General features: G+C 41.4%; 1 protein-coding gene across 4 annotated transcripts; it reads right to left on the bottom strand.

Annotated features, from left to right (window-relative positions):
• Positions 1-729: 729 nt before the first annotated feature.
• On the bottom strand, positions 730-23,307 carry zfyve28 (zinc finger, FYVE domain containing 28). 4 transcript variants are annotated; one of them, XM_071497544.1, is made up of 14 exons: positions 22,922-23,306; positions 9,831-9,971; positions 7,570-7,707; positions 7,174-7,376; positions 6,931-7,020; positions 6,723-6,812; positions 6,531-6,632; positions 4,912-6,447; positions 4,503-4,598; positions 3,657-3,820; positions 3,457-3,573; positions 3,013-3,117; positions 2,787-2,890; positions 730-2,639 (listed from the first exon to the last, which is right to left on the bottom strand). In XM_071497544.1, exons 1-14 carry the CDS (start codon positions 22,955-22,957, stop codon positions 2,508-2,510), a joined length of 3,054 nt encoding a protein of 1,017 aa, XP_071353645.1. In that variant the 5' UTR covers positions 22,958-23,306; the 3' UTR covers positions 730-2,507. The 4 variants fall into 4 exon arrangements, with proteins under 4 accessions (XP_071353645.1, XP_071353646.1, XP_071353647.1 ...); XM_071497545.1 differs by having other exon boundaries at positions 3,013-3,114; XM_071497546.1 differs by lacking the exon at positions 4,503-4,598 and having other exon boundaries at positions 22,922-23,307.
• Between the last annotated feature and the right edge of the window lie 848 nt (positions 23,308-24,155).

The following is a 24,155-nucleotide window of genomic DNA, read 5'->3' as shown; positions in this document are numbered from 1 at the left end:
TTGGATTGCAAAAAAAAAAAGGCTTTCTGTTATGAATTTGAAGTATTTAAACCCAAGCCCAGATAACCCTTACCATGTACTATTTCCTCACACTCTCACAAAATTTCCCGTCAGAGCCACAGAAGACATTACACAACTGTTTTCATAGGCTTAGTGGGACTCCTCTTGACGAGTGAACTGACCTTTCTGTGTAAAATCATTGGAGTGACCCTTTGATAATATGGAAACTCTGAAAGTGTACCGGTGTGTCACTCCAGTTCCTCACAAATCTCTGAACACTCACTAAAGCACAGTGTTGCTCACCAGATGAGTAGGCTCACACCACCTACTCGAGTGGCAGGAAAAACTAAGTGCAAAGCAAAGTGCGACTAAAATAGCTCCAGGCTGTGAATGGACATTTTTACAGAATCTCCATAACAATTTTCAACCAAGTCTGTGTTTTGTGACTATTCAAGAAAAATATTTATCAGTTTGTAAAAACAATATCCCTGTGGTTTGGGACAAATAAAGTTACATCTGAGCTGCAGCTCTTAGATCTACAAACCAGTAGAGAGAGCCGTCTGACCCATTTGATAAATGAATTTCAAACAACTTCATAGGTGGTGGAGATATACTGTGTATCAGTGTGTCATTGATGTTTTGCTTTTGTCTATAATGTTCAGTAAGTCAATCAATCCTGGACACAAATCTATTGACACATTTCAAGGCAGAAAATTATCAGTCATCATCTCAAACAGGAAAAAGTCATTTATTTCAATATACATTGCATTTAAAACTATATAACATTATTTGTTTGTTGAATATTTTACACAGCTCTTATCATGGAAATGTACTGGAATTTTACAAAATAAGACCAAGCTCTGAAATAATAGTAGGATATCCTGCCCTTTAATTTCTGCATGATTCCTTGTTTTTTCATCTGTTTTTTTCACATAAAAGTAATTATAGCTTCATACATTATTTTTGTTCTTTATAAAAGAAAAAAACATATCTTTTCAAAGTGAGTTTATATGTTCTTTGATGAAAATAAGATTGATCCAACAGTAGTGAGTGATTGTGATTATGTAATGCCTGAGAAACTGCTTTAAGTCTGAGCAGAATGGACATAATGTGATATTATATTGTTGCTCAAAGGTCCATATGTGTAGATTGGCCACGACAGACCATTCAGATGTATAAACTGTTATATATTAAGAGCATGGAAGATACCTTGTATGTTTTCATTGCAATGGAAGCAGATTCAAGAGCAGAAAGGAAGTCAGGTGCAAATGATTTCCGTCTGGGAATATCTTTTCCAGCCTGACCGTACCATCAGAGCCAAAAATTGAAATAATTTAGTGTAAACACAAATCGGCACAGCTTTGCTCTTCAGAAATGGCCTAAACAATTTAAATAGCAAAGGACTGCCTCTAACATGTGCAGGACCACTGTAGTTAATAGTCACAATATTGCACTATAACAAGTGTGAGGAAAGAAAACCCAATGAGCAATAATTGGCCTGTAGTCTGTAGGCCAGCACCTGAGGAGGCCTATGGTTCAAAACAAGTTGTTCACATCATGGTGATGTGAACACTGTGCGAAGAGAGGTCAACTCTCCACTAGGGGGCCTTCAAGACCTGACAGTGATGACTAAGGAGTCCCTTTTATCCATCTCAGTGTGCAGCAGAGTCCACATAGAAAACCAAACATGCCATGGTGCAACTGTAAAAGCGATGGGCACAGCCCATTACCATCAAGAGCTGAAGGGTCAGTCTTGTTGGAATCTAGACTCCATTTTACAAAGTGGTACAGAATTACACATTCATTGCCATTGAAATCTTAATAAAAAAGCTGTCTGTTTTTCATTTTTGCTTCACTGGGACTGGTAGCCTGGTGAAGATTGCTTTCCAGTTCCCATATATAGCAATCATTTACTGAAGACATTTTAGTGTAGCTATTACCAGAATTATCCTTATTTACATAGTTATCATGACTTACATTCTTTTGAGTAATCCGAGTCCCGAGGGAGCTCTGGCACAAATGTAGGAAGCTCGCTAAAGCATAGGAAAATATGTCACAAGTCCTTTCATTTACACCTAGACCAACAAAACTAACAGAGTAGCCTGTTCTGATTTTGTGTTGCAAACTGCTACAAAAGATTGTTGCACACTCCCAATTGAAAATCTGTTATTGCCTGTTCATTCCCTTTCTCTTTTGTACCTCTATAATCAGACAGGCATTTGTGAATCATTTATGTTGGCTGGGCACAGAAATCAAACCTTGTGGTTCCCACTGAGGCACCAGCATCTCTCAGTAACAGGTCTCATCATTACTTGGTGGCAGCGTGACTGGTCTCTCTGCTCTGTCATCTATAATGGCCTTACTCTAATGCCTTGCTTAGCTGGAACGATGACGGCCATTTAGATTTACCAGAACAGCTTGGCATTTGCTTTGTACAAAGCCGTGGGTCTGTCTGTTGCATATGATCTTGTTGTGGCGGACTGTGTGCTTTCTGTGATGATCTAGGGTCAGATGCCAGCCTTGTCGCTGTAGAAGGGCGTGACATGAAACATGTAGCAGTGTGTGCACACCCTGACAGGCTTCACCTGGCCATATCGGGGCAATGGTGCAGAGTGGGAGGAGCAGCGAGAGCAGAAGATCTGAAATGACACCATATATAATATATCAGTCAGTATTTATACGATTACAACATGCATTGTATTAGTCATCCGTATCAGGAACAACACATTCAAACTGAGGGTATTCTGCCACCAGGACTCCCTCAGACAGGAAGAGAGCAATCACACCTTTCCACAGCTCCTACAGTGATGCTTCCTGCGGATGACAGTGAATGGAGCCTTGCAGGCAATGCAGGAGTTGCAGGCTTCATCAGGGACCCAGTCAGGAGGATCTACACAGAGCCAATAAGAAACAGTCAAAACAGAGCAGACCTGTCCTTGCTGGAAGAAGTGGGGAAAGGAACAGGCTGATACTTCAAATAAACTGAGTGGGTTTGTTTGTAGGTTTGCTGACCTTCGAACTGGCCCTCCCGAGCCTTGGCTGCCAGCTCCGATGAGGAAATGGTCTCCTGACAGAGAGCACAGTCCTCCAGCACGGCACTACGCAGAACAGGACCTGCTGGACACCACAGAAGCAGAAACTGAATCCACTATAGTTCCACTACAATACTCACGAAATAATCTGATAAAAACATGGATGAATTTTCTGTTTTTCTACATTGGATGGATTTAGCATTTTTTCTTAACTTCGAGCAGCAGGCCTGAACCGCTAAATGAAGTTTGTGCAGTTTTATGAGACAGGAATCTGGGTCAATAAGATGCACTCTGCTTTGCCATAGTTCAGCTGAAGATATATTACATTTTTTAGTTGCAGTAATGCGGTTTTTAGTTCTGTCTGTATCATATTAATAAGGAAAAGACAATGTACCATACTATATATCTAAGACATATTCCTCACCTTTCTTTTGCTTATCATTGTCTCCCTCATCACACTTAGTTGCCATAACTTCAAACAGAGTCTTAAGGATGCTGCGAAGGTCACTAGCATAGTTGGTCTGCAGCTGATCGGCAACACCTGCATCACAAATAACAGACGTCAGCTTGACACAAACAAAGAGCCAGAGGGGACACAGACTAAGAGAGAGAGACAGCTTGTACCTGATATACAAACAAAGAGACGATGGATGAGGTCACTGCTGCTGTGGAAGCGTGATCGGATCTTGTTCCTGGCGGCCACCTTGGCGTCTTCCAGAGCCAGCTGGATCTCCTGATGGTCCAGGTCTTCTGATGTCCCCGAGCTAGGGGTCAGACTGCTAACAGGGCTAGAGGAGGTCATGAGGGACAGGACAGGATCATCATTTCATCTTTCCCAAATATGCATCCACTATTTACAGTACACATTCAATTTATATTTCATCAATACGTTTACATTTACATTTGGTAGACACTTTAAACCAAAGTGACTTATAAGAGAGGGATGTTACTAAAGCTTCAAGGGAAATAGGAGATTTCAATCTTTAGGTTAAAGATGAATGCAGAATAAAACTGTTGGTTTAAAAGGAAACAAATACACAATTCACACCCAAAATATTTCCCAACCACATTATCAAAAATTGCACCAATGCTTCTGTAGAATGAACACAAATGACTGGATCCAGTCAGAGAGGACAGTAAATATGTTTATGCACATTGCAAATCTCCAGGAATGTGCTGTTATTATTAAACATTCTGCATTTACACAGAGGTCAATACTCCAACATATAGTGTGTCTAATTAAATTTAACCCAGGAGGCAAATTAATGCTATCACCTGTAGCCCATACAGGAAGAAGTGACTGACACTTCAATCGACTGCTAAATCTGAACAAAGATCTCAATAAAGACTGGAAATGAACAAAGCTATCTTTTTATCTGTCATGCAGGGACTCGGTTTTTAGTTGCCATCAGAGCATAGGCAGGATGAGACACTCACAAACATATGACACTTTCATGAATGATTAGTTACCTGGGAGTATATGCACTGCTTGACAGACTACATGTGGTGACTGACACACTCTCACAGTCACTACCTGACACAGAGCTCAGGGGAGAGTTCTGGAAACTAAAGACAACCAAATAAATAGTGAAAGAGGAGAAATGAGAAAAAAGCATAGAACAAAATGTTTAAACATCAACACAGTGGCAAAACAAACACAAGTACATAATCAAGGAAACATAAAGCAAAATGTAAATGAGAAACAATGGATGAAAGCAACAGAATAATTAAAAATATGTGATGGAACATGGTGAAATAAAACAGGTATTTATGTTGATGCTAGACTGGAGCTAGACCGGAGCTCATACTTTCCCAGAAGCAAACCTGATGACAGATTACTCCAACATCAACCAAAAAAGCAAGTAAAATGACAGCACACCTGGAGCTCCTCCTGCTGTCCTCATTGGTGTCCCTCTTCAAGTCTTTATCAATCTCCTTATCCTTCTGTCTGCCTCCACTGGCCTGCTGCCTCTTTTCAGTCCTCAGCTGGTGGTTGCACTGGGAGGGTTCATCCCCTCCACTGGAGCTACCATCCTGAGCATGATGCCCCGGCCTTGGGGCCACCACCAGGCACTTCTCACAAAGCTGGGAGTTTGAATCCTCTTCCAGCGGTTCTGCAGAGCTGCGGGAAGATGGTGGAGTCATCTGGGTGAGCCCACCCTTACTGTGAGGCTCATGACCTCGCGGGGGCACTCGGCAAGCAGAAGACTGGATGACAGTGCTGGGGGCTGTGGTCTTAGAGTGTTTGTCCAATCCCAGGGCGAGACCTAAGCCAAGCCCAGTGCTCTCGGTGGTGATGGCATCCTCGTGGCCATCCTCACAGCTCCCACAGCAGACACATGAGTTAAGCAGGCAGTGAGTGGCCACCAGAGGGCTGCAGGGCTCCATCTCAGAGGGACTGGGCCGTGGCAGCAGTAGCTTGTCCACGGCCAGCTCTGTCAAGCTCGGGGAGCGAGGGTTGAAGATAACCGTAGCAGACAGCTTCATCCCACCCATACGGTGGGCAATGACCTCGGCAGTCTCAGAAGCTGTCCCCTCTAAACCCATCTCCCACCCGTTCGTGTAAGGCAGAGGTTCAGAGCCTGGGGCGGTGGTGCATGGTGGGAGCTTTGCATTATGACAGAGTGTGTTCTGGCTGCGCGGCTGTGGGCATGGCTGCTCTGATGGGGTCTCAGAGTACCAGCCATTCCTAACAGAGTCTGGCCGTGGTCCGGGCTTGCGCTGCACCGGACGAGCAGACTCTGGTGCTTTGGAAGGAGAGGCGGCAGAACTACAGGCCTCTTTTGAGATGCTGGTGATGCTGTCTCCTGCTGCATCCAGGTCATCCATGAAAAAAACCCTGTCCTCCTCCTCTACATAGATACCTGTCCTTCCCCGGCCTCCCAGAAGCCTGCGGGGAGATGCATCAGTACTGGAAGCCCCGCTCGAGCCTCCTGCCTCTCCTCTGTTGGGATTGTGGGCTGGGGACTGACCCTGACTGGGAGGCGACAGCAGGGTGGACATCTCGTCTCCTACAAGGTACACCATCATATTGAGCTGCTCCAGTTCCTCCTCATCGTACTGCATGGAGCAGGCCAACTCAGCCTCCTCTGCCTCCTCACATAGCAGGCCCTGCTCCTGCTCCTGCCCCTCCTCCCCCCTCTCGGTCTCCACCTCCTCCCAGCCCTTTTCCACTTGCGCCAGCTCCTCCTCCTGGCTGGGACAGACATACAGAGCCAGATGCTCCTGTTCCCCCTCACTCTCCTTTTTGGAGGTGTCATTAGCGGGGCTGCAGGATGAGTGATTCTCTTGGACTGGTGCTGGTACACTGTTTGTAGCCAGCCCCTGGCCTGTGGACAACTCCCCATCCTGAGAGATACACAAGTTCCTCTCCAGCGTGATCAGCTCCTCTTCAGTCAGGGTCTGCAGCAAGTCTCTGAAAAAAGCATTGTAAGATAGTTTTAAATGTGATAGACGCTAAAAGATTCTTTTGTGATCTTTAATACTAATGGAGCATACCTGATTTTCTTCAATAAAGTCCGAAAAGGCCGGAAGAGCTCAGACATGTCCTCTGATTTTTGGTGTAGGTTGAGAGGCCCCTCTGAATACACAACCAGCCCACTAAAAATATAATTACATTCTGTAAGAGGGTGGCAAAGAATAGAAAACAAAGAGGTGGGCGGAAGAATGGAGAAGACCAGCAACACTTACCACACAATGGCTAGTCTGGGAATTGTAAACATCAGTGCAGGTTCGTAGTCATCGATCATGTCCTGCGTGAGATAGCCCAGTTTCAGGGCCCTGAGACAAAAGAGAGAGGAAAACACATGATTAAAAAACTACATTATCTCAGCATAATATTTAGATTCTGGTTATTTCCATGTGAAGTCAGCATCTCTTAATGCCTCTTTGCACTCACCTCTCCACAGTCTCACAGAAGAGCACAATCACCTCCTGCTGTACATAGTATTCTTTGGGAGACTTCACAGGCACCATGGCTGACACATAACTGGCAATGGAAGAGAAGGAAGAGGACTGTAATGACATCTGCAGTCTTGTTCAATGTTTTTAAGCAAGGCTGCACCAAAAATCCTTGAAAGGATGATAATTGTGGATTAATCTTGTTGATATAATTGCCAATAATGTCTGGTCCTTAATTTACCTGAGCTCAAACTCAGCAAAAAGGCTGTCGAAATGTCGCAATGCGTCCTTCATGCGGTCTGTGTACAAGTTGAGGTCTCTCAGGGCCTGGTCTCTGGTGATGTTGCGTACCTCCTCCAGGCTGCGAGTGAGGTCCTTAGCCAGGGGTCTCATAGCTATACTCTCTATCTCCCTGTTCATGATGATGGAGCCAGCAGCCAAACACTGCACAGGAACACGTACATGATGAATTCTCTAACCTTGTACAGAAGATTAAACTAAAAAAAATGGTGTTTGCAATGGCACACTTGACGATCAAGAAATAATTGCAAAATTGAAATACAGTATGTTTATGCAAGTATTTAGGACTTGTGTGAAGTTGTTTTCCTAAAGACTGATGCTAGAGGGAATACACTACCTCAGCCCCAAACCACAGCTGGCCTGCTAAGTTGTCATGACGAATCTCCTCGGGGAACTTGACGCAGAAGTCTCTGTTGGCCCGGTCATTGGGGATACATTCATCCATAATCTGATTGATAATGTTCAACACATTGTCCTGCAAATGAGCACAAGAGTGTCAGAAAACAAAATCGAACAAACTAGTTGGAGGGATAAACATGAGTGAATGAAATTCTGTGCCTGAAAAGCTATTTTCTCTGTGTTTATTTTGATTAAGTAATGTTGGTTGGTAATCCGAGTTTCACCCCTTTCAAGAAGGCCATTGTATTCCCGTGTTTAAAGACCATTGATTAGGAGGAGAATGAAAACAATTTGACAAGTACATGAGACTATTAAGGGCCACAGATATATTCTCCCTAAATAAAAACATTAAACTAAAAGCCCATAATTCCAGCAGTGAAAATGCAGTGTCACACACAGCAAGAGCTAATCAAGAGCTTATGGGCCGCTGGCATGTACAACAGCCGTAACAATGACTTACAATGAGCCTTTCACTCAACCGCAGCTGCACTGTGCACTGTAATCTTGTCAGGCACAGCACTGCGTCTTTCTCTGCTCACCCCGAGGAGAAAGATTAAAAAGCTTTGAGAGGGAGAGCTCAGCCACTGATTCCTTTATGGCTGTGTGCTGCGCATGTGTCCTGGTCCGGTGAGTACCACCCCGCAGTCTATGAGCGGCTCCCAGCAGAAGACACGAGTGATAACTTTCACTACTGTTGGTTTCCAATCATTCAGGGGTAGTGACTCTGGCGTGATAACTCTGACCTAAGACTGGCTCCAGGTCTTTTTTTTCTCTCACTCATTTTCACTATCTATCTTTGACCCTTTCTCTTCCACTGTCTCTTGTGCATGGCATCTAACTCAATCTATGTCCATCTCAAACACACACACTTGGCTGTTCCAGAGGGCCACACTGTAAGAACAGCCGTGCCAACATAATATGAGCAGCATGCCAGCAACCCCACAGAGGCCCATGAATAAGAGCTGATAGCTGCAGTGGCAGGTTCAAGTGCAAAATTTTGGCTTGGGTGCGCTTGCCTTCTATTCTTGGGGCCTCGGGGCTGTGGGGTACAATGCTGCTTAATTCATTCTCCAAAATCCTTGGGGCCACGGAGGCACACCACTGAAAAGTCTCTTCTCTAAACATCTAAGTGCGGCAAGTTTGCTGTTAAACATTTTCACTGCAACTTGTGAAATGAGCAGAGACTGACATGAGGTATGAACAGACAAAACCTAATAAAGGCTGCCCATTCACAATTTCTGAAAAACCGCAGTGTGATGAAAAGCATAAAAAAAAAGGAAATAAAGAGGAAGAAGAGCAGCAGATCAATTCAAAGAAAGAAACTGTGAAGAAATACTGAAGAAAAAAGGTGACATATCGGCAGAGGGAAGGATGGATGGGAGAGAGACAGAACAGTGGGGGATCAAGTAATGACCTTATTAAGTGGTTCTCCCCTGAGTGCCTCGGTGGTGGGGGAAGGCTAAGGCTCAACGGGCCAGAGGACGACCTCCCTGCACCACCTTCAGCTCTCTCAGCATGATGCAGAATGGCAGCCATCATTCATGCACAGCATCACCTTCTAAGCTCCTCTCAACCCTGACCTCATGAAGACACCAAATAATAACATGTATCGCTACTTGCAATAAGTTACTGTACATTCCTATCTTCAGATTCTCTGTGTGTGTCTGAATAAAAAAAAGTTCTAACCCAATTCTTCTTCAAACCACAATTACTTCAGTCATAGCTACAGTTATAAAATGCCTCTTTATAAAGAAGCTGATCTCGTAACCATTTACTAATAACCCACATGACACACAGCCCTTTGTTATCAAAGTAAAGCGGAGTGTGTCCACTGGTTGTTTCCAAACAAAGTCCACTTATCTCACCTTATCAACAAAACTGCTTGATACAAGAACTGGGTGAAGCGATGTTTGGTAAAGGAATAGTCATATCACTTCCACATGTATCCGGAAAGGAGTGATAAGGGTGTTGTCTATTTTTAGCTTTTAGGCGGGACCAAGGTCAAGCCATGTGAATGAAAAGAATCTATAATGAACACATGAAGTTATGGCTCAGAGTCAAATCCAAGTTGGGGGTTACTTTATCTCTACTCCAACTTTACTATGTATGATTTATGATGAATGAGGTATAAACACTGACTTAAATACACTGCAAGCTTTCCTTAGTGAAATGTTGGCGTGTTGGTTTCTCTCTGCTGACCTGACAGGATCGGAACTGGTTGACCAGCAGGGTACATCTCTGAGGGTCCTTCCTGCCGTCGAGGCTGTCCAGCTCAGTGGCCACCTGGTTCAGCTCTTCATCAGCATAGTAGAACTGGGCCAGAAGCTGAGGGTCTGTCCTCTGCACAGAAACACAAGGAAACACAAGGAGGTTATTTTCAATACTTGTGTAGCTGTTAATAAGAAACAATTTACCCCCTGCCCCTTATACAGAGGTCTACCCCCTCTAATACTGTATGCTTTGTGCACATGTGTGCTTTGCTCACTCACTGACTTTTTAAAAACCTGAAACATAACATCAAGTTTCTTGTCTCTGGATTAAGAGTATCTCTTATGTTGGCTTTTAAAATTTGAGCACCTCATCATCTTTCTAAAGATAGAAAATAATTTTATTTTGTTAACTTTAGAAACAGCTTCATGAGAGCTGTAGTGGCTCAATGTTACTTTGCCTTTAGATGTAATCATCTAATCCAACCTTAAATCTCAAAACAACTCAAATTATGAAATATCAAAGCTAACAAGAATTCTATATGACCCTAAACAGAGTCCAGGCTGTGTCTGTGCATTGTGTTTTCAGGGGATGACTGGAACAAAATCTCATGTCTTACTAAACAGTGAGAGATTGGATTAAACTCTCAAGGGTCCAAAACCTGCTCACTCATCTCACACAGTGAGACATTTAGGCACTGATGAAATCTGGTAACAATACAGAGTGAAGAATACCACTCTTAATCTGCTCTACATTGACCATTAGGCCTACTACTTGTTCGGGAGGAGCTGTGGTCATTCAGTTTTCATGTGTATTGCATATGGGAATTATGTTGTGCACAGTTTAGAGCTCTGCATGAGTGAAGCACAGTGTCAGGCATCGACAGCTGCAGTCTCCAGAAAACACAGCTTGATGCTTGGTGGCTTGGGCAAGAGAACGCATGAATTATGTTCAGCAAGTCTCCTGGTTACAACAACATTGTGCTACTGTAGCACTTTGGTGTTAACAGGTGGAGTATTTTAAGTCAGCACAGTTTCACCCACTCTAATCATATGTAGCCAGCAGTGAATGTTGCTCTTTAAGTCATCTTCTGCTTTGGTGATAGAAACCCTCATCTCAGACAAACAGAACAGAGAGAGAAAGAGATAGAGAGATGTAGAGAGAGTCATGCCATGGTAATAGAGCACGGACATGTAGGCAGCATAATAGAGCAAAATACTTGTCCCCTCCCTGTAGGGACAAAAATAAATTCAGGTAAGTAGGGCACTGTATAGGCCAGCTAAACAACAGATTGGTCTCCCATTTGCAGAGGTATTCCTGTGATTTATGAGTAAATACAAACACACATTCATGCACACCCAAAGTTGCAACAAGTATAGGAAAGTAAATGATTAAAAAATGGCATTAATCCTGACAAGAGGAGTTAACAAAGGTTAATATAGTGTGAAAGCTTCCCAGAAGAGTAGGTGTAATTAGAGAGCCTGGCCCCGGTAGAGGATTTGTGTCATTATCTCCCACCATGCTCCCCTCAGTGTGGGGGAACAGCACAGTGCAGCAAATCACTCCACTGCTGAGTGAAGCACATGCACAGCAACAGCACACAAGGTGGGAGAGAGATACTGAGGAATGATGTAAACACAATAATTCATCATCTGTATTTCTTACACCTAACCAAAATAAAGAAAATACTTGCAATGCAAACTTTACAGGACAATCAAGATTCCAATTTTTAAATCAAGACATCGACAAACACACAGGATGTACGCACACACATCCTGGGTAGGGCTCATCGAAAGGTTAATGGTTTTGAAAATGGCGACCACATGCCGACGTGCATCATCACAAACCACAAGGACCCAATGACGGTACAGCAGCTTAAAAGGACAGCATGACTGTGCGGACTGGAAGGAGGTGGAGCTCCGCTGGTAAACAGGCGCGTTCGCCTGCCGTGCGTCGACTGTCTGGAAATGCTTTTTGTGAAGTCAAACTCAACACTGGTATTTACCGAAAACCTCTCACAGGGCCTTTTCCCTTAAGTTTGCAGTGCTTCCTGTTGCGTGATGCTCTCCCTGTGGGGCCTTGCCATCTCTCTCTGAATATGATACATGGTGCTGTTCCCTCACTCTCTCTCATTAATAATGAAACAAACTGTGAGGAGAAAACACAGAGATATAACCTACAGCTGGGATATTTGTCGCATTATTTCTGTGAGGGGGTAAAAAACTACTCTGAGCATCTTTAAGGTTATCTGGAGGAGGAAATATGTCACAGTGAGAGACTAAATCCTAATTAAAATAACATAATCTTGGGTGATTTTGTTGGGTGACAATGCAGTTACAAGAAAGATAACTGGTCATTTTCTTAGCCACTGGTATAGGGCTTCAATGTGTGATACTGAGTTTTCACCTGCCCACAGGTAAATCAGAGCTACAGCTGGATGAGTTACAGAACAGCAGCACCAGGGTGCAACAGAAAGGCATTTCTTTTCTTGCTCAAGGACACTTCAGTTGAACAGATACGTGCCGATATAAAACTCGATCTTTCTATCTTTCTCTTGTCAATCTGAATCCCACAGAGCAAAGTCAATAATATTCCTGCACATTTTGCTCGTGTGTGAATTTTGATGTTTCTGCCATGTCATGCTTACTGAATAGGAGCATACTGGAGGAGCCTTACTACACTACCACAGGCAACACTGAGTCTGTATTACAGCAGGCAAATATGTATTTCTTAGTCTTCTCAAGTGTTCTTTCTTAGGTCACATGCATGTTCTATATATAAATCAACTGTGAAGAATGGGAATTGACAGTCACAATATTATAGCAACACAAATATTATAAGCAAATAATCATGCATTTGGCATTACTATTATGGAAACACATTTAGTGGGTTTCTCGGAATGCGTAGACTAATGGGAAATTAATACAAAGGAAATCTTAATTATACACAAAGAGGCAAACAAGCCTGACACAAATTTAGCTATTTATCTTTACATGCATATACACCCAAAATCTCTAAACAATGAGAAAAGCAATGATATCACCAGGCAGGAGGCAGATATGACTGGACAAGTGCACAACAATGAGTGAGTCTATGACACAAATGTCACCATGGCCAAACAAGAGTGGGAGACAGTGAAAGACCTTTTTCTTGCCGAGACACAACACAGCCCAAAGAGTGATGGCATTCACTGTGAGATTTCTGGAGCTTATAGGCCAACACTGACGGAGGAAGAAAAGAAGCATTTGAGACAGACGCCATCCTATAGCCTCCTCCTGCTGCATTCCTCACGCAAGAGGGAACATTCCTGCAGCATTGCATCATGGGGGAAAAGTCAAAGGCAGGCAATGTTCAAGACATGCTGATTTACTGTTAGATAGGCAGCAATGAGTTGCTTGGTCTACAAGTGTAGTGTACCATGGAATAATAATTTATCAAGTGAAAAAAGGTATGAAAAATTGAAGTCAGACTTGACAAGGAAACAGATTACTGGATTTCATTTAGTGGAAATGTCTACTTCACGTTTCTGACAGGAGCTGGTTGCACCAGCTGTTCCTAAGTTCAAACTTAGCCTAGCTATGACATAATTGTTTGCTAAGTGAAAAATCTAAACAGGTTGAACCATACAAAGTAGTTCTTAGGCAGAGTAGTTTGTTGCTAAATATTTACCCTGACTAAATGTCAGGTGTAACAGTTTTGCAGTTAACTGAGCCAACTAACCAAGCTATTATTAGCATATATATATACATATATTAACCACTAGTGTTTCACGCTACAAATATATATACACACTATGTACACTATATATAACACTCAATATATATAGGTATGTATGTAAATATGTATATGCATACAAATATATATACACACACACACACACACACACACACACACACACAGTATATAGTGTTATATGTTGCGTATATAGTGTTACTGCTACAGTGACTTCGCATTTTACATAATTGAACAACAGTTTCCAAGCAACAGATTAACACATTACTAATGTCTTGACCAGCTTTCTAACAGCTGGTGCAACCAAATCCAGGGTCTTGGGAAAAGTCAAAGTAGTAGTGCTACTATAACATCTAATCAAATTCAGCACAATTAACACCCTCTGGTTAACAAGGCTAGCATTAGGGCAGCTGCCTCTAAGAGATGAGGCCCTTAAAAGATCTAAAATACAGACTAATCTTCTGTCTGAGATACAGATCTAAAGCCTCTGGTGGTAATATTTACCTGGTTTCATGGACTATGCATCAGTGATGATGTTAGACTCTGCTCTGAAAAGCAGAAAATGCAAGCTTCCTGTTAAAACAAGTGCCTCTTTTCATCTGCTTACATAACATGGGATGACACAGAGTAAAGTCTTGGCTGACATTTACTTTATAAGTATAGAGAAAATGGTTAAAATAAAGATTTGCTTTAACAATAACCTACCACTAGGAATGAGCTAAAGAATTCTAACTTAATAAACCTCCAGACTGAGAAAATGTTTTAAATGTGACAGGAAAAGAAAAGAAAACAATCTTACAAGCAACAATCAAATGAAAAAGCACAGAACAATACCTTCCTACCAGGATATAAAAAATATTTTAGTGAAGTAGTTGTGTGAACATCTGACAATTTGTCCCCTGAACTTGTGAGTTGTGTCATCATCACAAATGACAGCTCTACCTTGCATAAGTGAGGAAATGATTCAGCAGTTTCAGCTCTTGTCCCCTGTGGTGTGCCACTCTCCTGTTAGACTCCTGCTGTCAGTTGTCCTGAGCGCCCCGTCTCTGAGATGACTCAAAAACCCTATCCATTGCTATAGGGTTAGGCTATCTCTAAAAAACTTCATCCAGAGTGACAATTACTGCTAACCCCTCTAAATCACATAATTTCACAGTGACTCAGTGAAATTTCTGTCCCTTTTGTTTCACATAAAATCAATAACTGGTGTTGACAGTGCGACTCTTATTGAAACGTGTTAGAGAGAGTTGCCTGTCACTGTACGATCAACATTTTCATGAGTTCAGCCAGCTTTCTCCTTGAGCTGCTGAATCTGGGCTTCATTTCCATTCAGACTGTGCAGATGATGGAGGCTGTCAGGCTAATGCTTCATGAACATCCATAGCATCAGCGCATGCACATTGACCCCACTTAAGGGACTTATGAGAAACCTTGCCTCTGCCCTCCATACTCTATTCCAGGCTCAATTTGCTGCTTCTGGCTGCCTTCCAAGGATCAGAGGCAAATATTGTAGGGGGGAAACCAGTTCACTCTGCTTCATCCAGTCAGTTGGCAGACTGGCAAAAAAGCAGCCGGATACAGTTCATCACCTTATTCATTATTCAGGGCTCAGCATAAAAGCCCCAGCAAGAGCAAGCCAATCGTTTTGGTAACAAACAAGGAAACTTCCTCAACCATTATTTATATTAAGTTTGGCAGAATAAAAAGTATAATCTTTCTAAGAAGGAAGTGTTATGCTGAAGCAAGTTTACTTCTGTTGAGTCATTCCTTTGATCTTCAGCTTGCATCAGGAGTTTCCTCCCTCACCTCTGTGTTGTTTTCTGCAGCTTCAGAGTTATTTATGGTGACATTTCAAGCATAAAGTCCAACTGTCTTAAAATCATTCTGGTCACACTTTAAGGCGGTCCGAGATTTTCTATTTAATAAATGTGCAGTTAAACCAATGGTATTAATCACAGACTGCTGAGGAATTTTACTGCACTAACCAGCTGAACGCTGGACCCACTGTGGAAACATACTTAACTCAGTTCATTGACTCAATATATTCAGAGTGGTCTGCCCATCTGGACTGATGGCATAATCTGTATGCTTGTCCCTTCTCTGAGGGCTTCCCTAATCTGGCATTTGGACTAAGCACTGACCTGGGCATGTGCCTGCCACATGATTTAGCAGGACAGACTGAGGTAACACAGAGGGGGCACAGAGGATTTAGGTGGCTACAAGGCATGTCCAGGATCCCCTGATGGTAGTGTGGTCACATGTGGGGACACCCCTCTTCACATCAACAGCAGGGAAGTTCTTATGCAAGAAATAATCTGGTTATACAATCCAGAACTGGCTGTTAAATTGTGGCTGCAGAGGGGAAAGCGATTTTTAGATTTACAAAATCAACAATTTAACGTTTTACATGAAGTGTGTGTGTCCTGAAGAGATGACTGATTGGTGGAGATGCATGTCCCCATGTTTATACATAGCAGCAGTGACTGAAAATACTGCCATGCATAACATTTAAGAATTGTACTGAATCAAAATAAAACTCACCTATGCACCGTCATGATCCCTTCCCTTCAATTTGGAACCACATCCCCTTATCACTGTGAATCTGCATGACTCAGAGTCAGGTTAATACTGTCCACATACCTTTCATTGTTACGAGCAGTGACTGAGAGCTGGTATTGCTTCATTCACAGCCGTGAACAGCCACAGTACGTGTGCATGCAAGTTAAATAAACGGGATTACACCTAAAATTGCACCACTTACATCTCAACAGGGTAGTAGCATAATAAGTGGTAAATGAATAAATCAATAAACAATATCTAATAATAATTAAGTAATAGTAATCTGCCTGTATCTTTGCACTTTGTACTCCAAACACAGGGTTTTACCCACAATAAAGTTGTATTTTGCCATTCATATCCCACATAATCCTTGACAAGTCAAGAAAATACTCTCACTATCTGGCATATCCACCAACACAACATAACCAACATACCCTAACATTTCATTCTCATCCAACAAAACCAATTTCTGAGATATTTTCAAAAGATGACACTTGCTCCCACCCTCAAGCAAGTCCTGACTGACATTACTTTTGTTACTCCTCTGCAGCACACGACAGCTACAAGATGAGAACATTAATATATTTTAATATTGATTGAATAATGACACTGCTTTCCATTAAAACACTTGATAAATTTGTCCAGTCTTCAGAATTGTTAATCAACCCAGCCCTAGAATTCAGTGAGAAGAAACACTAGAGCTGCTAAAAAGCGACATCCTCTCATTTAATGTCCTGCCAACTGTAACCAAGGCCAAAATCTAATCCCTAAAATACAGGCCCACTGTTCTCCTCCTCTACTGTTTTCCCTGCCATTCTCCCCTGCTGCTAAGACAGAGCCCAGAGCAGGAGGGTGGCATTTCATTTGCTGGCTCCTCCTAGAACAGTAAGACCTATAGTATAGACAAACAGCACCTTGGGTGCATGCTTTATGTTTATCATCAGCGACAATGAAGAGAGGAATTTAAAAAGGTCTTTCATCAGAGAGGGTACCAATTATTACCAATAAGAAACGAGGTGTAGAAATAAGTGCAGCCTCTCAGTCGATATCAGGACTCTCTGATTCTCTATGGTCTCACTCTTCTTCCACAGCTACATTCCTTCAATCATTGCTTTCCCACACCTAGGACGATGGACCCTGATTCCCCAATCCTGCAATGAATTTAAAAAGGCCTTCAATCGCCTGGCCTGTCTCGATCTGTACTAGGGTCAGGTCTCTAAATCCAGGCAGCTGACACCAAATCAATTACCGCATGGCTGGTGGGTAAGCAGAATGGGACATCCACAAAGAACTCCAGAAATGGGGCTAAATATGAAGCCACACTGGCCGCTGCTCAGCAGTCTGTTGTTCCATCGACTCCGTGCCAATCCACTCTGCAAAGACAAGACCCTAATTGCTTTCCCTTCTCTCAGTTCTTCTACTTGCATGTTAGCAATATTCACAAACAAACCAGGGCGGTGATAAATGACAAATGAAGGACAAACAAGAAAATGAGGTAAAGATCAGCAGAACCTACGACAGCAGGGCAAGTCTTGATCTGCTGAAGAGGAGCAATCACTGCTGAGGAAATTACCAGCAATGACTTACCAGTTATTGAGAACCATGACAAAGTATTTCCCACAAAAAATTGGTGCTCTCAGGAAAATACACATTATGAAAATGACCATTACTTTCTAGATTTATTATTCTGTCTTAAGAATTGATCATGATTTCACGGTGATGTCTTCAATTACTTATTTTATCTAAACAACAGTCAAAGACGCAACAATATTGTCTTTAAAATTATATAAAACAAATAAAGATTTAAGAAGCTCAAACAAGTGAGTATTTGGCATTTTTGGTTGATCAAACAAGTGAAACAATCAGAAGATTTTCACAGTTGTTTTGTTTCTCAGCACCAGTCTGTAGGTCTTCTGTGCCAACTAAATAAAAAATTAATAATTTGACTGACATATAAATAAACTGAGAAATACAGGACTATGTGAATTTAGACAAGAGATCTAAATATCTAACTATCAATCTTGATCTAAAGTACATCAAATATTACCAGTGATTTCCAAACAATATGTACTTCTATTGGGCAAGATGGTGACTAAAAATGTGTCATAGGTTTTCATCCTATCATCAGATTTTTTCTGAAAAGCATAGAAAATTTGAAATCTCGTGACTGTGACTGATGCCGACTTCACCTTCCACACAGATTTCAGTAAGTTCGTAACGTGTCATTACCACCTCTTCATAGATGAGCATTTCTTTTCAAAATCTAAATCAACTGATGCATTTTAAGCCGGGCCCACACAGCTGGTAACACCAGCCTGAGTGGATGATAAGTAAAAATGTGTTGCTTTGTCAAAACCATCAGCCGTCAACATGTCTGCTTCTCTGTCTGACAGTGTAGACAAACATCTCTAAAGAATCTTTCATGGTGGCTTGACAATGATTTATGATCATGGTAAATACTAAAATGCCTGTCCTGTCATTTCAATAACATGCATAAAAATGGTTCCACACCACTCCTCCACACACAGAACAGATGACTTAATGACTAAAACCATTAAGTTTATAAGTGGGTTAAACTTTCATTTAGAGCTGAACTGATTAGCTATGCAAATTTTCTGTTTTTTATGAGAGTAAATTGAATGTCATTTGGTTTTGATCTGTTGGCCAAACAAAACAAACAATATGAATAAGTCAACAGGAGCTATGAGAAACTGTGATGGGCATTTCTCACTATATTCTAACATTTCGAAGCTTTTTTTTCCTTTTACTTAAATACAAAATATAAGACTATGTAAAAGTCAAATTTGGTATTTTACTTTACTACATATTAAGGTTAAAGCTGGATACTGAACATGTAACAACCAAAAGTCATCATACAAAAAAAGCATCTAAGGACAAGAGAGGAAGATTTGAAGGCTCTGAACTTGTGCTGTATAAGATAACTGAATAAATACAACTGTTGTCATTAACTGTCATGAGAAAATAAGTGGAAAAGAAAGTAACACTGCAAAACATTTTGTGGTAACATCTAATGAGATTATTGACCATTATGTCTCATTTCATGTCATTGAACCTTATGAAAGTAATTAGGCATGACCATTACATATGTTTTTACACCTGCTTAGACAGCCTACATTGTTACACACACAGTGATATCTGACATTTTGATCAGGAGGACTGTAGATAGTATCAGCTACCCACGCACTGCACTGTCCGACAGGGAGAGGTGGAAATGAAAGGCAAATTAGTAGCATCCTGCAGATGGAGGTGAGCGCACCCGGCCTAGTGCGAGCTGTGAGCCCGTCACACTGACAGATGAGGTGGTGTGGAGCTGAAGGTCAGCTCCTGAATGCCTGACGGAACAGCAGCCAAGAGAGGAACAAAGGCTACAGAGGAAGTATACAGGTTTAGCTTCCTGACATCCCTCACTTGCCATCAGTCACTCAGCAAGTTTGCCGCTGATGAATGAGAGGTGAGGAGACAGTGGCCATTTTGGCTTCTCTGAAACCTGAGCCAGGTCTTGTCTTTGTTTGGGACCGCAGCGATGTGCGATGAAACAGATTTTCATGAATACTTCTCCCCTGATTCCCCATTTTCAAAGCCTCTTAACCTTTCTAAAAGTTTTCCCTGCACTATGTACAGTCAATAAGCAGTCAAGTAAAACAGGTAAAGGAATTGTAAATATTTTGGGATAAAATGTATACAAAAACAAAAACCAGCTAAACCAGTTTTAATGACTTAAAGGAATGTGAAAAGTCTCACTGTATAGTAGTGTAGCCTTACGTTCTGTGAGTTCACTATTACCACCTTTCCCTAACAGCCTTACAAAAGACCGGGACAATCCATTCTTTCACTTTAATGACAGAGTCAGGCAGAATAGACAGGTACATTATGTCCCGCACCGAGCTGCTCTCTCACACATTGGGTAGGGATTGTGTAGCAGGGGCAAAAGAAAGTCCTCCTCAGTGGGACTTATCTGGGGAGGTAAAGAGCAGCTCTGGAAATATCAATAGCTCCGCTTCAGTCAAGGGAACATGCTGATTCAACACTTTTCTATCTCCAGGAGAACATAGTTCAATAATAAACAGCTTACTCTTCATGCAAAATGACAATGCTACGCTGTGTTCAAAAATAAATGCCAGAATATGCGGGTTGCGCAGTGATTTTAATTACCACAGAAATATTTTCTCTCAGAGCAAACACAAAACTATTGGCCAGCTCAGCTGCTGTTTGGAAGCAGGAACACAAAGTGATCTGAACCCTTTCATTACTGTTGTCTTTTCATACTGATTGGCATAATTACCGAGGCTTTTAGTACTCTTTCTCATCACTCCTTTGAGGCAGAACTGGTCATTTAAATCCCACAGACTTGTGTGTAATTCTGTTAATTCCTACCATGGCTGTGATTTGGCAAAAAAGGCACTGATGTAATAGCTCAGCACTCCAGAGTCAGTAGTCATTCATGAACGTGACAATACTCTGGTGAACCCCAACACTTAAGCTTAACCCCAACAATGAAACACGAAAGTGCTGTGACAGCAAACGTGGTTTCACAGAGAAAAGGGGAATGACGCAGGTGTGTGCATGTGGTAAAGAGCAGGACGATAATATATAATCAGTGGCATTTCATCTAAGCCTTGTGTGACATTAGTGTTACACAAACTCTAATTACAATTTATATGGCAACTCAGCTGTCTTCTTTCACCGGAAGGACTAACTTATCGACTTACGATGCCAATTAGAAATACGTGTTGACAAACCTTATAAGTTAAGCAAACTATAACTATATACTTTAAGCAAGTCTATTTCCTAATGCCAAGAAACACAGCACTGACTGCACCACAGTCAACAACTTCTTTAAGAGGCTGCCTGCAGTACATTTTACAATTGATATTTTATATCAAACAAAAAAGACTCAAAATCTACAGCAGTTATGATGCAAGATCAGCCTTTTATGTGCAGCTCTTATGCCAAAATACTGAAAGGATAAAATGCATTAAATGCACTAAAATGTTATTCAGGCCTGTTGCCTTGCCCTGAATGTGAGTGTGTGGACCATAGCAGAGAACTTAACACCTTTAGTGTTCTTCACTAAAAGTTAAGTCATTTCTAATCAAGTACAGAAAGTTTTTTTTTTAATTCCCGAATGTTTTTATGTAAATCTTCTGCGGCTGATAATAATAACCTTTTTGTACCCATCCTTACAAAGAGGCCACATTAGAATACTGTGTAATATAAGTGGTGTGCATCATTTTGTAAAGTGATTTAAAAGGAATATTTGCTCAAACAGTTCCCTGTAAATAGCAAACTCTCTGTAAGAGCATATCAGTAATTGCATGATGAGCGCATATAGGCTGTAAAGCCGGACTAAATTTCCAACATCCAAAGCTGAGAAATCTCTAGAAGCAGACCAGGTAGGAGGTTCTCAATCCAACATAGGCACAAAATCTGTGACTGTTTATTTATTTATTACTCTACAGAGGCGCTGATATTTTGTGATGATGCAGCACAAATAAATTACTGCATATACCGATCATTCACAACCTGCCTGAGATTTATACAGTTCCGAGAGTTCAAGCTGATGCATTGAGTAGTTTAAAATTGCTCTCCCTAAAACCTCCAAGTTAACATGAATTTCCTCCCTGGAGAAATATTCACATTCACTCATCCTAAAAAGTGCTGCAGATGACATTTATTTAAACTGTTCATTTAACAAGGCGACCGACCGAGGCTTCAATACTTCCTCTGCTGTGTCAGGCATGTTTCCACACTGTGAGCTTGATTGAAAGAATTACAGCACATCCACTGCTAGCCCACTCCAAAAGTGATGATTTTGCCTACTAATAATGAGCCAGAGCAGCATTTGATTTGGTGGCTTTTAACAACCATTCATACACTTTGGGATGATGTGTACAATCAACAAACAAATCAAATCTAATCAAATGCTGTAGAGCAGAAGCAATTAGTTATTTAATTAGGCTAAACAAAAACCTTCCAATAAATTTGTAGATCAATTAGTCGTTTCAATCATCGCTAAGATTAAACACCGGACATCATTTTTCCAGCTTCTCAGTTGGTTTTGCTGCTTTTCTTTGACTCATGTGATAGTAAACTGAACCTCTTTGGACTTTAGTCAGACAAAACAAGCAACGTGAATATGTCACCTTGGGCTTCAGGAAATTGTGAGGCGTATTTTGTTTTTCTACCATTCTATAAACCAAACAATTTATCAATAAAATAACCAGCAAATTAATCAATAATGAAAATAATCCTTAGTTGTTTCCCTAAAATGCTATAGAACTATTTATGTAATAACAAAAATTATTTCACTTTGGATTAAGACATTATTGCTATTTCTATTATTATATTTTCATTACTGTTCCTATTCTTTTATTTATAAATAATCATATCATTATTACATTACATTATTACAAAGAACGTATAACTATAATAAAAACAAAACGAAACAAATTAATCACTTCAACAATACCTGAAATTAATGACATTGTTAGCTGAAGGCAGCAGTAAGTCAGTCAGTATAAATCAGTGAATATTACCAGGCTGTGACATTGTTAGTCCAGATTACCGCTTGAAAACAAAAGCATCAACATCAACAAAGGGGTAGCTGCTGGTTAATACAGTGTAACATCAGCAACACGGGCTAACGTTAGCAGATGTGTGTGAAGTAACCAGGCTAGCGATACGGCTGTTTTGCTAGCTATCTCCAAAGCTATGCATAAAAAATGACTGACTGCAGAGCTGACACAGCGTGTGGACTCAGGATAACTTACCTTGGGCTTATACAGCCACTTTCGAAAGCGGTTCATCGTTACCTCGCCACCTTCCTTTGTCACCAGCCCCTCCTCTCCTCTCCCGTACCTGTGAGTCTGACACTATCGGCGGTTGGCTGCTAAGCTAGCTCGCACTGCCCGGTTCCACAACGGAAAACGTACAAAACAAAACGTATGGTAAGTTGTCCTGAGCGTTACAACACAGGTCTGGAAGCGCACAAAGGAGATATTCGGAAACAGTGACTTATTTCCATCTTCCCTGAAATCCCGAGCTCGGCTGCCTGTCTCCCCCGCCCGGCCACTTTCCAAGTCCCGACGATACAGACAAGCGGCGCACCGACGGCTCCGCTGTGCTCTGCCCCTGTAACGATACTTGATGACAGTCACGTTGACAACATTCACCTCCCACTTTCCCAGGAAATGATGCCTTCAAGTGCTTCTCCCAAACACCGTGCTTCCAACATTTTTTGGTCGGAAATACTAACAAAACAGACCATCTATGCAGTATAGCATATAGCGTTTTTTTTTTTTTTTTGTATTTGCGTTTATTATTATTTATTAAGCTCCACTAAAGGTATTTTTACTTATGAAATGTTCAACTTTTAATAATAATTTATTTAATGTTAAGGTTCTTCCACAAAAAAAGTTGAAAACTGCAGAGTATCAGATTATGCACGTACATCATTCTGCACAGTGAAGGCTAAACATAAACGATAGCAATGAGCAAGACAGTTTTCCAGTTGATGGGGGGCTTTCCGTGAATCTGAGCACTTTGAGGACTTCTCATCCATTTTACACTTAGTCAAGTTTTTTTTAAAAAAGCATTTCAAAACAAAATTTGTGACAACAGAATGCTAAACTAATGACTATGTTTACATGCCCACAAAATAATCAGATTATGTTAATCAGATTAATGCAGGAACTCAGATGATGCATTGTGAGACTCCTCTAAAACCCCAGTTTGCATGTGATTTGGTCACTAATCTCAGATTTTCCCCCACTAAACCCTGATGTAAAGTTAGTCACTTTTCCATCTTTCGTGGCACTTTTAATTTTGCAACTATCAAACACAGGCCCATTGCCTTAATCCTGTTACAATTATTTGCATCTATTTAACCTTCCCTGTCGTATTTTTCACGTTGATTTGATTATCGTGCTAATTGCACTATTTCCAACAGCGCTCGAAGGCAACGCATGGCTCGCACAGACGTCACAATATGCTACGTCATTATTA

Source organism: Trachinotus anak, unplaced genomic scaffold, assembly GCF_046630095.1.
Source record: "Trachinotus anak isolate AG129_WGS33_773 ecotype Australia unplaced genomic scaffold, CSIRO_AGI_Tana_v1 ptg000015l, whole genome shotgun sequence".
Classification (NCBI taxonomy): domain Eukaryota; kingdom Metazoa; phylum Chordata; class Actinopteri; order Carangiformes; family Carangidae; genus Trachinotus; species Trachinotus anak.
Note: the sequence above shows the minus strand (reverse complement) of the source record. Positions and strands in the feature narration are given on the sequence as shown.